General features: G+C 40.5%; 1 protein-coding gene across 2 annotated transcripts; it reads right to left on the bottom strand.

Annotated features, from left to right (window-relative positions):
• Positions 1–4,156: 4,156 nt before the first annotated feature.
• LOC124019621 (tetraspanin-1-like) lies at positions 4,157–13,990 on the bottom strand. 2 transcript variants are annotated; one of them, XM_046335007.1, is made up of 8 exons: positions 13,909–13,990; positions 9,752–9,827; positions 8,101–8,316; positions 5,991–6,065; positions 5,541–5,648; positions 5,243–5,368; positions 4,781–4,873; positions 4,157–4,581 (listed from the first exon to the last, which is right to left on the bottom strand). In XM_046335007.1, the coding sequence occupies exons 2-8, from the start codon at positions 9,806–9,808 to the stop codon at positions 4,522–4,524; spliced, it is 735 nt and encodes a 244-aa protein (XP_046190963.1). In that variant the 5' UTR covers positions 9,809–9,827; positions 13,909–13,990; the 3' UTR covers positions 4,157–4,521. The 2 variants fall into 2 exon arrangements, with proteins under 2 accessions (XP_046190963.1, XP_046190962.1); XM_046335006.1 differs by having other exon boundaries at positions 13,870–13,986.
• Between the last annotated feature and the right edge of the window lie 1,850 nt (positions 13,991–15,840).

Genomic DNA, 15,840 nt, shown 5'->3' with positions numbered 1-15,840 from the left:
TTTAGCTATATAGCTAACGTTAGCATTAGCTAGCGTAGTCACATGAAAAAATAAGGACCGCCTGTCCTTACTTTTAACAGGTCCAGACGATTTTGGCCTACTGCTATTAAGGCCTACTTGCTGCCAACTGTCTGTGTCTGCCTGGCCATCAGGTGTCATATTCTCGGTCCAGTCACAACACACCGCGGTCAAAACCAGTACAGTATGAAGAAAGAATAAAACTGCTTCTCCAATAGAAATCCCCGATCACACTTGTAGGCGATGTCATGGCGACTTTTTTTTAAATATATTTTTATTTTTTTGAGTTCCAAATATATTTTAATAATAACAAATCAATACATAAAGCACATGAGAGAACACAAGCATACATAGATTACAAACAATAGACAATCGAACTAGGGGGTACAATATCACATTACAATTACACAAGGACCTTAAGGGACATGCATATACTTACAATTCTAACAGCTTTTTTGTTAGTAGAGCATTTAACCGTCTTAAAATACAGTTCAATTTATTTTTGTAGGGCACGAAAATGGGGTTTCCTGTTTGTAAATTTACATTTGTGTATATGAAATTTGGCCAAAAGAATAATGAAATTAATTACATAAAAATGATTCTGCTTATTTCTATTGTATGTAAAGAATCCAAACAGTACATCTCTCTACAATAGTGTAAAATCTTCATAAATGTGTTAAATTATAAACCTATTGTTGTCTTGCCACAGTTTTCTTACATGCATACAATGCCAAAAAAGATGCAAAACTGTTTCTGGGTGGTCATTACAAAAGGAGCAATTTGAGTTGATGTTTTCCTTAAACTTCTTCATATAGTGGTTGGCAGGATAATATTTCTGAATAATTTTAAAGGAAACTTCCTTAATTTTGTTAATAAGTAGGTATGTGTGTGGCAACATCAACTTTTTTCCAAAAGATATTATCAATAAATCCATTCCAATAAGGCATGACATAAGGTATAGATACAACATCCTGCTGAAACAAGGATTGTATCGCTCTGTTGTTGAATGGACCAAAAGAGAAACAAATCTTTCCTACTGATGAGTCAACAGGGTCAACAGAAGGTAGGCTCTGAGGGTCAGGTCTTGACATGTTCCTGAATAACATAGCAACACCTGAGGGAATGGCATCTAAAACAATTGCAACATTTTTAGGTGTTACAGGGACCTTGTAAAGTGATAAGAATTCTTTATAACAGAGTAAAAGACCCTCTGCATTTACCAGTTGGCTCACCAATAGGATATTATTTCAGAACCAATATTCTAAAAACAGAGAGGTATTTTTATACAATATATCCCGATTATTCCATATATAATATCTGTGTGGAGAAAAATTGTGTTTATAAATTAAGGACCATGACAAGAAAACCTGCCAATGAAAAGCAGAAAGTTTCACTGGAACTTTGTCAATATTATAATTGCAAAACAACATGAAGTTAAGGCCACCAAAAGTAGAGAAGACATGATGAGGAATAAAATTCCAGATAAAGTGGGTCTTCTTAGGAATTGTTTTATCCAATTGATCTTAAAAGTATTATTTAAAGAAGTAAAGTCCAGAAAATTCAGTCCACCATTCTCATAAGTGTTCATTACAACAGTTTTCCTAATGTAATGGGTACGGTTTCTCCAAAGAAAGTTGAAAAACATCTGGTCTATCTCCTTGCTTATTTTACAGTCAAGATATAAAGATAGAGCACCATATGTTAGTCTAGAGATACCTTCAGCCTTGGTTATTAGGACTCTACCTTTTAAATATACAGTGCCTTGCGAAAGTATTCGGCCCCCTTGAACTTTGCGACCTTTTGCCACATTTCAGGCTTCAAACATAAAGATATAAAACTGTATTTTTTTGTGAAGAATCAACAACAAGTGGGACACAATCATGAAGTGGAACGACATTTATTGGATATTTCAAACTTTTTTAACAAATCAAAAACTGAAAAATTGGCCGTGCAAAATTATTCAGCCCCCTTAAGTTAATACTTTGTAGCGCCACCTTTTGCTGTGATTACAGCTGTAAGTCGCTTGGGGTATGTCTCTATCAGTTTTGCACATCGAGAGACTGACATTTTTTCCCATTCCTCCTTGCAAAACAGCTCGAGCTCAGTGAGGTTGGATGGAGAGCATTTGTGAACAGCAGTTTTCAGTTCTTTCCACAGATTCTCGATTGGATTCAGGTCTGGACTTTGACTTCACCATTCTAACACCTGGATATGTTTATTTTTGAACCATTCCATTGTAGATGTTGCTTTATGTTTTGGATCATTGTCTTGTTGGAAGACAAATCTCCTTCCCAGTCCCAGGTCTTTTGCAGACTCCATCAGGTTTTCTTCCAGAATGGTCCTGTATTTGGCTCCATCCATCTTCCCATCAATTTTAACCATCTTCCCTGTCCCTGCTGAAGAAAAGCAGGCCCAAACCATGATGCTGCCACCACCATGTTTGACAGTGGGGATGGTGTGTTCAGGGTGATGAGCTGTGTTGCTTTTACACCAAACATAACGTTTTGCATTGTTGCCAAAAAGTTCCATTTTGGTTTCATCTGACCAGAGCACCTTCTTCCACATGTTTGGTGTGTCTCCCAGGTGGCTTGTGGCAAACTTTAAACAACACTTTTTATGGATATCTTTAAGAAATGGCTTTCTTCTTGCCACTCTTCCATAAAGGCCAGATTTGTGCAATATACGACTGATTGTTGTCCTATGGACAGAGTCTCCCACCTCAGCTGTAGATCTCTGCAGTTCATCCAGAGTGATCATGGGCCTCTTGGCTGCATCTCTGATCAGTCTTCTCCTTGTATGAGCTGAAAATTTAGAGGGACGGCCAGGTCTTGGTAGATTTTCAGTGGTCTACTCCTTCCATTTCAATATTATTGCTTGCACAGTGCTCCTTGTGATGTTTAAAGCTTTGGAAATAATTTTGTATCCAAATCCGGCTTTAAACTTCTTCACAACAGTATATCGGACCTGCCTGGTGTGTTCCTTGTTCTTCATGATGCTCTCTGCGCTTTTAACGGACCTCTGAGACTATCACAGTACAGGTGCATTTATACGGAGACTTGATTACACACAGGTGGATTGTATTTATCATAATTAGTCATTTAGATCAACATTGGATCATTCAGAGATCCTCACTGAACTTCTGGAGAGAGTTTGCTGCACTGAAAGTAAAGGGGCTGAATAATTTTGCTGATGTAATTCCATCAACACCTGGTGATTTATTGTTCTTTAGATGTTTGATAGACTACAATCTCTTCAACTTTGATGGGTTCATCACACTGTTTAGATTCTATATCACTGATAGAGTGAACATTATTCAGTGAGTTAAAAAACATATCTGTCAATTCCTGACAGTAGGTAGAGCTATACAATTTTCTGTAAAAATTGCTACAGTATTTAGCGATTCATTTTTGGTCATCTGTAATAACACCATTAATGTTTAACTTATGGATAGTGTTATTTTTAGAGTGAAATTTCACAAGTCTAAAGAAATAGGATGAATTCATGTCATGGCGACCTTGCGAGCTAAACTCATGCATAGAAAACGTCATCGGCTCTAACGGTCGTCTCGCACCGAAATGCGCATGTGCACTCCTTATTTTTTTGACGAAAATGAAAACGTGTCAGTTTGTCACTTTCACGAGGTTGGAGTAATAACATGTTCAACTACTTAAGACATTGCCTCAATCTACGTTGTGCCTTTATATTTCATTTATCTCATTAACTTTTTAAACCACAAACCCCGGCCTGGTCGGTTGTCTGTTTCGCAAGCGTTCCCGGAAGTCTCGCGATGTTGCGCCTCTGGGTTTAGTAACTGTTCTGTGGTGAATCTCCGTTTTGCATCCTTTCTGAAGACACTAAAGACAGAATTTCCAACAGCAGATAGACACCACACAGATTGAACTATTTGAGAGAGAACTTGGACTAGAAAAGATGTGTGCCTTTGATACCAAAACGTGAGTTAAACGTATTTTAAAAACATTGCCATTATACAATAGTTACAATGCAATAAATCAGTTAAACTTATTTTCAGAGCGTTGCAAGTTGCAACCTTTTTAGTCATTCTCCAGAGCATGTAGCATCTGTAGAAAATCAATTAATACAATTATAAAAAGTGGCACATATATATTTCCTGACAGTGAATTGATATTGTTATTTTAATAAAAACCTTGATGATACTGTACAGAGTGGAATGGACATAGGACGCAATGTACTGCTGCAATCTAAATGTCAGACAGCATCATTTTTAGGTGAAATATGTATACAATACAATAAAAGACTTCAATACAAATAGACATTTCCCATATCCAATAATCTCGTACAGGATTGAATTTAAACTGGCTTAGTGGTGGGACGCCTTTCCTTATCACAAAGCTTCCTTAGATTTCTCTTCAGCCTTGGTGATTTCAGAGATTCTTATGCATCCATCCCTGTAGTTGTCCTAAGGAGGGTCCAGAGATGCCATCCAGTCAGGTGTTTCTATGGCCCTCCCTCCTCCACTGGTTTTCAGTCACTCTTTGAGCCTATTATGCAGTACAAAGTCATGGAGACAACCATCGCCATCATCTAGGGAAACAGGAACAGTAAATAAATGCTGTGGTTATGCTAAACTTTTAAACAAAGCCCACTGTATGAAACTGAACACAACATCACATTATTTTTGTTGAATTTGCATCAAAGCATCTACATTTACATTTGTGGTATTTAAAAAAAAGAGAGAATGTGACCTTGAAATAGACAGAGCGAGGGAAGGAATCAACAGTACCTCAAGGGCAGCGATCCCCAATGCCACTGCCACAATGACAATAGTGTTTTTATCAATCAGCTGCATAAGCTTTGGGAAGCAGCCGATGATTGTCTGTGAGGACACACAAATGTAATACAGTTATTTAGACAAGTGAGGCCACTGGGTGTCCAACTGTAAAGTGTGTTACATTCCCAAACGGGCCTTCCATTGATGAGTTTGAGTATGGATGGAGTGTGATTACCTTGTTGAGGTGATGAGTTCAGAGCTCATACCAAGTTTGGACCCGCACTGACTACAGTGTTAACTCAAAATGATACAACGACTAGGTTCCAGTTTAACAAGGTTTACTTCACCGTATATCGTCACCATTACACTCAGGCCAGTTCCATCAACAGTTATACTACTGCGCAGGCGTACTAAACAGTGATATCACCGTTATAACAGAAATATAGGGATACTTAAAACATGAACTTAACATACAGCACTTGTATCATCACAAGAGCTGAAATTAGCACTGTGGCAGCACTGTTGAGGATAGAGATGGGTGTATTTTTCAAATGGAGAGTCGGTGAAGTCTGTATAGTTGTAGAATCCACAGCACTTTAGCTAGAGTGGACACAGAGACAGATCTCATTAGAACAGTTCTGTTGAAAAACTAAATAAGATGTCTAATGCACAAGCAAATATAAATGACGTAATGTTATTTGAGACATTATTTGCAGGCCTAACATCACATTTCCAAGGTATGAAAACAGGCCGGCAGGATATTGTAAAGTACCGTATCCATAGTAGCATTCCAGAGAGCGGTGACGTCTGAATTTTCTCCATAGTCCTTCCTAATGTTCTGAACCACTTTGGTTCCCAGTTTCTCAATCAACTGACCTGCCTGAAAGACATAACACAAATCACACACTCTTAGAAAAAAGGGTTCCAAAAGGGTTATTCGGCTGTCCCCATAGGATAACTCTTTTTGTTCTAGGTAGAACCCAAAAGGGTTCTATGTTGAACCCTCTGTGGAAAAGGTTTTCATGAAACCCAAAAGAGTTCTAACTCGAACCAAAAAGGGTTCTTCAAAGGGTTATCCTACAGGGACAGCCAAAGAACCCTTTTAGATTCTAGACAGCACCTTCTTTTCTAAGAGTGTAGTCTTTTCATCAAATTCTCCACAGACAGTCTGTAACCCCCTTTAGCAATATGAGGAGAGCGAATGAACCTAATGTACGCTTACCAAGGGTTTAAACACCAGGATAACCACTGCTCCAGCCACCTCTGCAATGAACACCACCAACACAATCACAAAGAACTAGAAAAAGAGGAAAAGGAGACAATAAGAAAGAGAGATTGAGTGGTTGAACTGAGAAAACAGATTACAGTGCATTTACACACATTTCATTTATACTGAACAAAAATGTAAAACACAACATGTAAAGTTTTGGTCATGAAATAAAAAAGATCCCAGAAATGTTCCATATGTACAAAAGCTTATTTCTCTCAAATTTTGTGAGAAGATAATCCATCCACCTGACAGGTGTGGCATATCAAGAATCTGATTAAACAGCATGGTCATTACACAGGTGCACCTTGTGCTGTGGACAATAAAAAGCCACTCTAAAATGTGCAGTTGTCACACAACACAATGCCACAGATGTCTCAAGTTGAGGGAACATGCAATTGGCATGTTGACTGCAGGAATGTCCACCAGAGCTGTTGCCAGAGAATGTAATGTTCATTTCTCTACCATCAGCCGCCTCCAACGTTGTTTTACACGATTTGGGAGTAGGTCCAAACGGCCTCACAACCGCAGACCACGTGTAACCACACCAGCCCAGGATCTCCACATCTGACTTCTTCACCTGCGGGATTGTCTAAGACCAGCCACCCAGACAGCTGATGAAACTGTGGGTTTGCACAACCAAAGAATTTCTGCACAAACTGTCAGAAACTGTCTCAGGGAAGCTCATCTGTATGCTCGTCGTCCTCACCAGGGTCTTGACCCGACTGCAGTTTGGCATCATAACCAACTTCAGTGGGCAAATGCTCCTCTTTAATGCCCACTGGCATGCTGGAGAAGTATGCTCTTCATGGTTGAATCCCGGTTTCAACTGTACCGGGCAGATGGCGTCATGTGGGCAAGTGGTTTTCTGATGTCAACGTTGTGAATAGAGTGCCCCATGGTGGCGGTGGGGTTATGGTATGGGCCGGCATAGCTACGGACAACAAACACAATTGCGTTTTATCGATGGAAATTTGAATGCACAGAGATACCGTGACGAGATCCTGAGGCCCATTGTTGTGCCATTCATCTGCCGCCATCACCTAATGTTTTAGCATGATAATGCACAGCCCCATGTCGCAAGGATCTGTACAAAATGCCTGGAAGCTGAAAATGTCCCAGTTCTTCCATGGTCTGCATACTCACCAGACATGTCAACCATTAAGCACATTTGGGAAGCTCTGGATAGGTATGTACGACAGCTTGATCCAGTTCTCGCCATTATCCAGCAACTTTGCACAGCCATTTAAGAGGAGTGGGACATCATTCCACAGCCTGATCAACTCTATGCAAAGGAAGGGCCTCCCGAGTGGCGCAGCAGTCTAAGGCACTGCATCGCAATGCTAGAGGCTTCACTACAGATCCGGGTTCGTGTCCGTATCCCGGGCTGTGTCGCAGCCAGCCACCACTGGGAGACCCATGAAGCGGTGCACAATTGACCCAGCGTCGCCCAGGTTAGGGGAGGGTTTGGCCGGCTAGGATGTCCTTGTCCCATCGTGCTCTAACAACTCCTTGTGGTGGCCGGGTGCATGCACACTGACTTCAGTCGCCAGCTGTACGGTGTTCCTCCGACACATTGGTGCAGCTGGCCTCTGGGTTAAGCGAGACGGGTCGTGTTTTGGAGGACATGTGGCTCTTGACCTTTGCCTCTCCCGAATCCGTACACTAATTGCATATCACAGGAATTGGATTTGGATATCACAAAATTGGGGAGAAAAAAATGATATGCGAAGTAGTTGTTGCCCTGCATAAGGCAAATGGTGGACATACCAGATACTGACTGGTTTTCTGATCCACACCTTTTTTTTAGGTATCCAACAGATGCATATCTGTATTCCCAGTCATGTGAAATCCATAGATTAGTGCCTAACGAATTGATTTCAATTGACTGATTTCCTTATATGAAATTGTTGCATTTACCAGTGTAGCTACCTACTCTACTGTAGAAAGTTCTGAAAGGAGAAATGAGTAGCTTGATAATCAAGCTTGTTGACTGAGTCATTGTCAATCACATTGGTGACAACATAGCACATATAACAAATAGCTCATGTTTTAGGTGACCTACCATGAGCAGCATACACCTGCTCTCCTTCATTGCACCACAGCAGCCCAGGAAACCTACGATCAGCAGCACGGCCCCCACAGCAATCAACAGGTAGCCCACATTTAAGATCTGGTTCATCTCCGCCGGAGCGTCTTTTATACCCTTGAGGAAGCCCAGGATCGAGCCGCTGTCCACCTTCACCCAGATCCCCACGCCCAGGATGGCAGCGCCCGCCAACTGGGGGAAGAGAGCATAGCATTGTTGGGTGGTTTCCATTCATTCAATGAAGACCACATCAACTGCTGCCCTTTGTGTCTTACCTAACATGCACATATAGTGCCTTCTGAAAGTATTCATGCCCCTTGACTTATTCCACATTTGGTTTTGTTACAGCCGGAATTCTAAATGGAAAACCCTTTGGCAATTATGTTAGCACAGCTGAAAACTGTTGTTCTGATTAAAGGAGCAATACAACTGGCCTTCTTTAGACTATCCGGAGCATCAGCATATGTGGGTTCAAAAAACTGACCAGCAACAAAGCACTTTCTTCTGTAAAGGGAGTAGTACACATCTTTGTACAAGTTTCTTGGCAATTTCTCGCACGGAATAGCCTTCATTTCTCAAAACAAGAATAAACTGACAACTTTCAGAAGAAAGTGCTTTGTTTCTGGCCATTTTGAGCCTGTAATCAAACCCACAAATGCTGATGCTCCAGATACTCAACTAGTCTAAAGAAAGCCAGTTGATTGCTTCTTTAAATCAGAACAGTTTTCAGCTGTGCAAAAGGGTTTTCTAATGATCAATTAGCCTTTTAAAATTATAAACTTGGATTAGCTAACACAACGTGCCATTGGAACACAGGAAGGATGGTTGCTGATAATGGGCCTCTGTACGCCTATGTAGATATTCCATTAAAAATCTTCCGTTTCCAGCTACAATAGTCATTTACAACGTCTACACTCTGTCTGATCAATTTGATGTTATTTCAATGGACAAAGGTGTTTTTTTTGTCAATAACAAGGACATTTCTAAGTGATCCCAAACTTGTGAATGGTAGTGTACGTAAATTAGATAATACTGTATTTCATTTTCACTAAATTGTCACATTTCTAAAAGCATGTTTTCAGTTTGTTGTTATGGGGTATTGTGTGTCAATGGGTGAGACTTTTTATTTTATTTCATCCATTTGGAATTCGGGCTGTAACAACAAAATGTGGAAAAAGTCAAGAGGTATGAATACGTTCTACATTTCTCTTTTCATCATTTTTTATGTCTACATAGGTATTTTCCATTAAAATGAAATATTTATTTATTTATTTAATAGCTCCGTCACATTCTCTGACATTCATGCTGCATTTACCTCGCAGCACATCACACTATTCTACTCTGTGCCTAATCTTATTTATCTGCTCCAAAATGACATGTCTGTGTCGTAAAAAGTAGTAAAACCCACAACAAATGTCCGTATGTTCCATGTTCTCACAACTTTTTCACTTTGCAAATTAGATTCGATTTTTCTGGGACACAGAATAAGGATAAGGAGTGGTAAGTGATAAGGATCGATAAGGAGTGTTCTGATTGCCTTCAGATTCATTATTGTGAAGCATAACTGAACTCTGTTGCTTTTATCATCAATAATTTACTCAAAAAGATGAAAACATCTCCAACTTACAAAGATGATGCCATTAAAGACAAACATCATGACTTTGAGAAATCCGAAGCAACCCATTCTTAATGAATTATTCTGCCTGGAAGAAAAGAAGAGTAAAAGGGTGAGAAAGGGAACATTGTTATGAATAATCATCTATGGTAATGATTATAATGTTTAGTTATTCTATGAGACTTCTGAATCATTAAGATGAGATCAGAGGTCAAAAGTCTGAACTAAATCTACTGCCTATGTCTTTAGCCTACTGTCTAGAGGAGGAAGCATAATGACCAAAGGTTCTCTTTAATTCATTTGGGAAGTATTATCTTAACATAACAGCTAAATGATGGACTTCTTATGTTATTTATCAATGACATTTTGGAAATTGTATGTTGAGGGTTTTGGTCAATCTTATTTTGCAAACTTACACCAGGAAACTTTCTACACCTCCTGAAAAAACATTTGAGTCATATTGAATGATATTGGAAGGTGACAGTTATGGTTTTGTGGACACAATCAGTCACTAACGAAGCAAATATATATTCTGTCAAACAACAAAGACAAAGCATTTCTCTACTACAGATTTGTTCCGTGCCATTTGCAATGAGTTGTTATGTCTAGCTAATTAGAATGACAGATTATCAGTTGTACACAATCCCTGATGCTGTTTGCTGTCTCTTGACTTGTTAGCAGGAAACCAGCCCTTTGTCATCTACAGTGAGAGCGGGGGGAAACGCCAGCCTCCCTATCACCATTTCGTCCTTGAACAGTCAAGAGCGCCCTTGCTTTGTTTTTTACTAATGTCATATGACATTTACTGTACAGTCCACTTTCCCAACACCAACAAGAGTTAAGTGAGCCTTTGCTTTAGAATTAAGGAAAGTCCAAAGGCAACAACTAGGCAGCATGTCCCACTGTATTTTCATTTAAATGGGCCACTAAACGGAATATTTTTTTTACAAGAGGCAGGCCAGTCCCAAAGCCTAATTGTCAGAAAGAGTATACACAGTAATTCACTTGATGTCTGAAAACCCTCTTCCACCTGGGGCCACTAAATGTTCAATGCAAAAGACATCTAATTACAAGAAAACTATCAAAATGTTCAACATGGTCTGCTATTCAGATGAGAACAGTGTCCATCACCTGTCCAGGCTGTACAAGGAAATTGTAAGGAACTTTATCTTCCTCGCCCTCAGTGTCAATCAGCGGCTTATTAAAACACAGGAGCCCATTACACACACACACACACACACACACACACACACACACACACACACACACACACACACACACACACACACACACACACACACACACACACACACACACACACACACACACACACACACACACACACACACACACACACACACACACACACACACACACACACACACACACACACACACACACACACAGCAGGTTAATGTCCTGTCCTGTTTTGCTAGTTAAACCATCTGTGGATCATCTCATCCTGCTCTGTTTTATGACCCCATGTGGTGCCCTTTATCACTATGTGTGTTTAGGACTGTCTGTCCCTAGTGTGTCTGACTGCATATGACCCCATACGATGGGAACAGTGATTGAGTGACTAAACGACAGCTAGTTTGTACTGTACTCTTAATAACAGCAATAACAGAACAGTAGCACCAGTAGTGTGACAGTGAACTATATCAAGGAGTTTCTGATTGACATGTATGTCATTTTCTTTCTGATTTTCTGATTAAAGTATCCATAATAGTGTGTTTATCTTATACGGTCCCAGATAGAGTACTTAGAAAGTGAAATGGCATCGGCATACAGTACAAGTACTGAGAGACGGATGCTAAACGTCAGGATGTTTATCACTGTGTCAATGTTTAGCCATGAGCATCAGGTTAGTCATATGAAGTGGCCATAGTAAATATCCTGAATTGGTTTTCCCTCTTTCATTCATGGAGTTTTTCCTGCAAATGGCCACTCATCTTCTGCCTTCACAAAGCCATAGGCAACAGCAGAGTCCATAGTTAGCCTAGTGATGTAAAACAACCAGTCACATGCAAATGACTAACAAAACATCCCAGCCAGGAGCCATCAACACACAGTACAAAGACACCACCAGAAATGTTGAGGACTGCCATTTTGAGCTAGACAGTGAATTACAACCTCAGGGCACTGTATTGTAATGAGTCGACACATAATATTGGTCCTTTCATGTTTTGAAAAATAAATTGACACTGTTATTTAGCCTTATTTAAAGGCAAATGCAACACGAATGTGAGTATAATATACAGTAGCTATGGACCTTAAGACTTTACATGCTTTGAAAATGAATATGCAATAAACACAAAGCAGCTAACTAACCCACAATCCCAATGTAAAGAACATAATTTAGACAAGAGTAACCTAAAAACGAAATCAATAGATACAATGATCAGGTGAATTTCAGGAAAGTATTCTTTAATCTGCTGAATAATATGACACAGTGAATGGCATAGCTTTGTTGATTTCATGTTCGGAGTAATGTGGTATTCAGTCATGGAGACCGGGATAATGACTTCATCCACAAGGAAGCCAGTGACCTGGTGACAAACATTTCCCGGAATGATGATCAAGATAGCAAATCCCTGTTGACGAACATGCCAATTAACGACTAGAGGAAAGAAAGGAAAGACATCATATTTATCAAAGCTTTATCTCAGTCAGCTGTCATCATCCCGTGTAACAGTTGACCTAATATGGTCCAATGACAATTCCTAACATGTAGTCTACTCCAAAATGGGAAAGTTTGAAATGTATGAAGGATTACATTGTTGAAGATGGGTTTCCTCATGAGCCCAAGGGTAGTGCTTTGAGTTATGGGGTTTTGGGCTTAAAGGTAATACATGAAAATATTCCATTCCACAAGGACAAATCTAAATAATTGTCAGAAAGAATATACACATTAATTCACTCACAGAGACATCCCGTTGTCAGACTCTGTCTGAGCTGAGCGTGTTAAAACTCTAAACACTGGACAAATCTAAAAGGATGTCATGAGCTATGTTTCCATCCAATTGGCGACAGATTTGCATTCAAATATCCTAAAATGTTTTTAAAAACTATGCGCATTTTCCCAACAGAGATGTGAATCCATCAAATTGGCTTGCTGCAGATAAAAGGCTATGCGTGCAATGTAGTGCACATAAACATATAAATTGCAGTTAAATCGGTTTCCATGCCATTTTCAACTCTACTGGTGGTTGTCTCACAAAAAAAGTGCCTTGGGCTACATAAAGTACCACAGCATGAAACAAGTGTTTCTAAAAATCCCCTATGGGGAAAAATGAATGGTGGAAAAGTGATCGGAACCATTTTCCTGTTTGACCGCTGGCTTTTATGTGTATTATGACGCCTCCATTGTGGAGCTCTATAGTAAATGTGTCCACTCTGGTATTGGCACGTGCTAAAGCGTACAAGCATTAGATTATTATGGACAAAAGAGCGAGTTTTAAAATGTAAAAAAAATTAACGGCAGCAAAGCATCGATTATCATGTCACCATAATAAGACCCTCGATATTTGTTGTGAAGGCGCATCAAGCTCAACAGCTTTCACTATCACCACACTGTTAAATTAATAATTGATTTAATCTGTAACCTAATACAGTTCATGCTTTCCCGACAAATCGTGGTGGCGGACTACAAATCATCGCGTGACTCCCAAATTTCCTTCGATGTGATGGTTATTATATCAATATTTGCACATAAAAGCGTTTCCACCTACATTAAACGCATAATTTATTTGACGGACACAAAAAGGTCTCATCTTGTCTAGTGTATTTTGTTTTGTCGACATTTTGAAAGTCTACCGAAAAATGTTATGTTGCCATTAGGCCTGTGAATTTTTTAAATCCGACATCTACTTAACTCGCCTAAAACGGTTGGATGGAAACCTGGTTATAGAGAGGAATAATTACAGGCTTGAGTCAAGGTCTCCGGAGAGGAACAAATAATTATTTTTTGTCAGTGCACCTGACTACAGGAGAATATAAAACGCAACATCAAATTACTACTCTATGGATCATTTTCAACAACCAGATGAGTCAACCCTTGTTATTCTCATTTCCAATAGTATACCCTACAGTGGAGTGGTACAACAGGTTTCGTTGAGACTGAGCCTTACCTTCACTGGGGTGATGGAGAGCGAATGTGGCTAATTTACCTGTGTCCTCGGAGTGACCTGCGTTTTTCTCTCTTCTACACACAAACTCTCTCGTTCTCTCCCGTGCTTCTCGGTGGCTGCAGGTTGGTTATAAACAGTGAGGGAGGGGGCGTGGTGAGGCAAACAGGTGGGAGTGAGGCAGGTTTCAGAGGCAAGGAGCTCACTTCCCTGTGGAGTAGAAGGCCCACCTGAGGGAGTGTCACAGCAATGTTACAGCTACATAAACACAGGCATAAGCACATTCTTCTATCACCATTTTTACCTGTGGCATCACTGTATGTTAAAGTGGGCTTTTGGAGATGTGAATGTTATGGAAGCAGAGAAAGAACATATCTATGGATTTTAAAGAAAATTTTAGATTTAATTAACATACTTTTAAGACCTGACTTTCAGTTCCATTGAAGTCATTGTTTTGCAGACAGAGGATAATTCATCAGTCGGAATGTTTCACTTGCTTAGAAATTTGCTCAGACGTTGACCAACGTCTTCCTATGACAGCCTCTAATGAAATGTAAACTTCCACAATCATGCAGGAATCTGGGTTGAGCTTTAAAAATACCCAAGAGTGACAGTGATGGAGGAATTTGGAGGAGGTAAATTGTAATAAACGTATAATAACAAGATTAACTTTGATCTTTCAATTCACCGCCTTCGATGATAATCCTACCAGCTGAAACAATGCCTGTTGAATTAAATCTAACATTTATTAGCAAGTGCATCGGTGATGTCGTACCCACAGCGTCTATTAAAACATTCCCAAACCAGAAACTGTGGATTGATGGCAGCATTCGCGTGAAACTGAAAGCACTAACCACTGCTTTTAATCAGGGCAAGTTGACCGGAAACATGACCAAATACAAACAGTGTAGCTATTCCCTCCGCAAGGCAAACAACCAAGCTAAGCATCAGTATATAGACAAAGTAGAGTCGCAATTCAACGGCTCAGACGCAAGAGGTATGTGGCAGGGTGTAACGCACTTCTATGAGTAGTGGGTGCGGAGTCAGGTGCAGGGAACAGAGGGTAAAGGGCAATTGTTTTTTATTCCAGCGCAGGAAAACGGTCACGCCAAAACACCAGGCGCATAACAAAGACCGGCCCAAAAACAGGACCCAACCAGTCCAGAGAAAAACAAGAAAATCGCACAAACACAAACAGAGGAAATAAACCCGCACAAAAGCAGGCGGGCATCACCGGCTTAAATAGCCTAACGAAAACCTAAACAAGAAACAGGTGTAACCAATATGACAAAACCAACAGAAAAGGGAAAAGGGATCGGCGACTGCCGAGCGCCACCCGAACAGGAAGAGGAGCCACCTTCGGTGGGAGTCGTGACACAGGGTCTACTGTCCATCATGGATCACAAAAAGAAAACCAGCCCCGTCGCGGACCAGGATGTCTTGCTCCCAGACAGATTAAACAACTTCTTTGCTCGCTTTGAGGACAGTACAGTGCCACTGACACGGCCCTCTACCAAAACCTGCGGACTCTCCTTCACTGTAGCCAACGTGAGTAAAACATTTAAACGTGTTAATCGTCGCCAGGCTGCAGGCCCAGACGGCATCCCCAGCCGCGTCCCCAGAGCATGCGCAGACCAACTGGCTGGTGTGTTTACAGACATATTCAATCAATCCTTATCCCAGTCTGCTGTTCCCACATGCTTCAAGAGGGCCACCATTGTTCCTGTTCCTAAGAAAGCTAAGGTAACTGAGCTAAATGACTACCGCCCCGTAGCACTCACTTCCGTCATCATGAAGTGCTTTGAGGGACTAGTCAAGGACCATATCACCTCCACCCTACCTGACACCCTAGACCCACTCCAATTTGCTTACCGCCCAAATAGGTCCACAGACGACGCAAACGCAACCACACTGCACACTGCCCTAACCCATCTGGACAAGTGGAATACCTATGTGAGAATCCTGTTCATCGAC

This window comes from Oncorhynchus gorbuscha, unplaced genomic scaffold, assembly GCF_021184085.1.
Source record: "Oncorhynchus gorbuscha isolate QuinsamMale2020 ecotype Even-year unplaced genomic scaffold, OgorEven_v1.0 Un_scaffold_645, whole genome shotgun sequence".
Lineage (NCBI taxonomy): Eukaryota > Metazoa > Chordata > Actinopteri > Salmoniformes > Salmonidae > Oncorhynchus > Oncorhynchus gorbuscha.
This window is presented reverse-complemented; position numbering and strand designations above follow the sequence as displayed.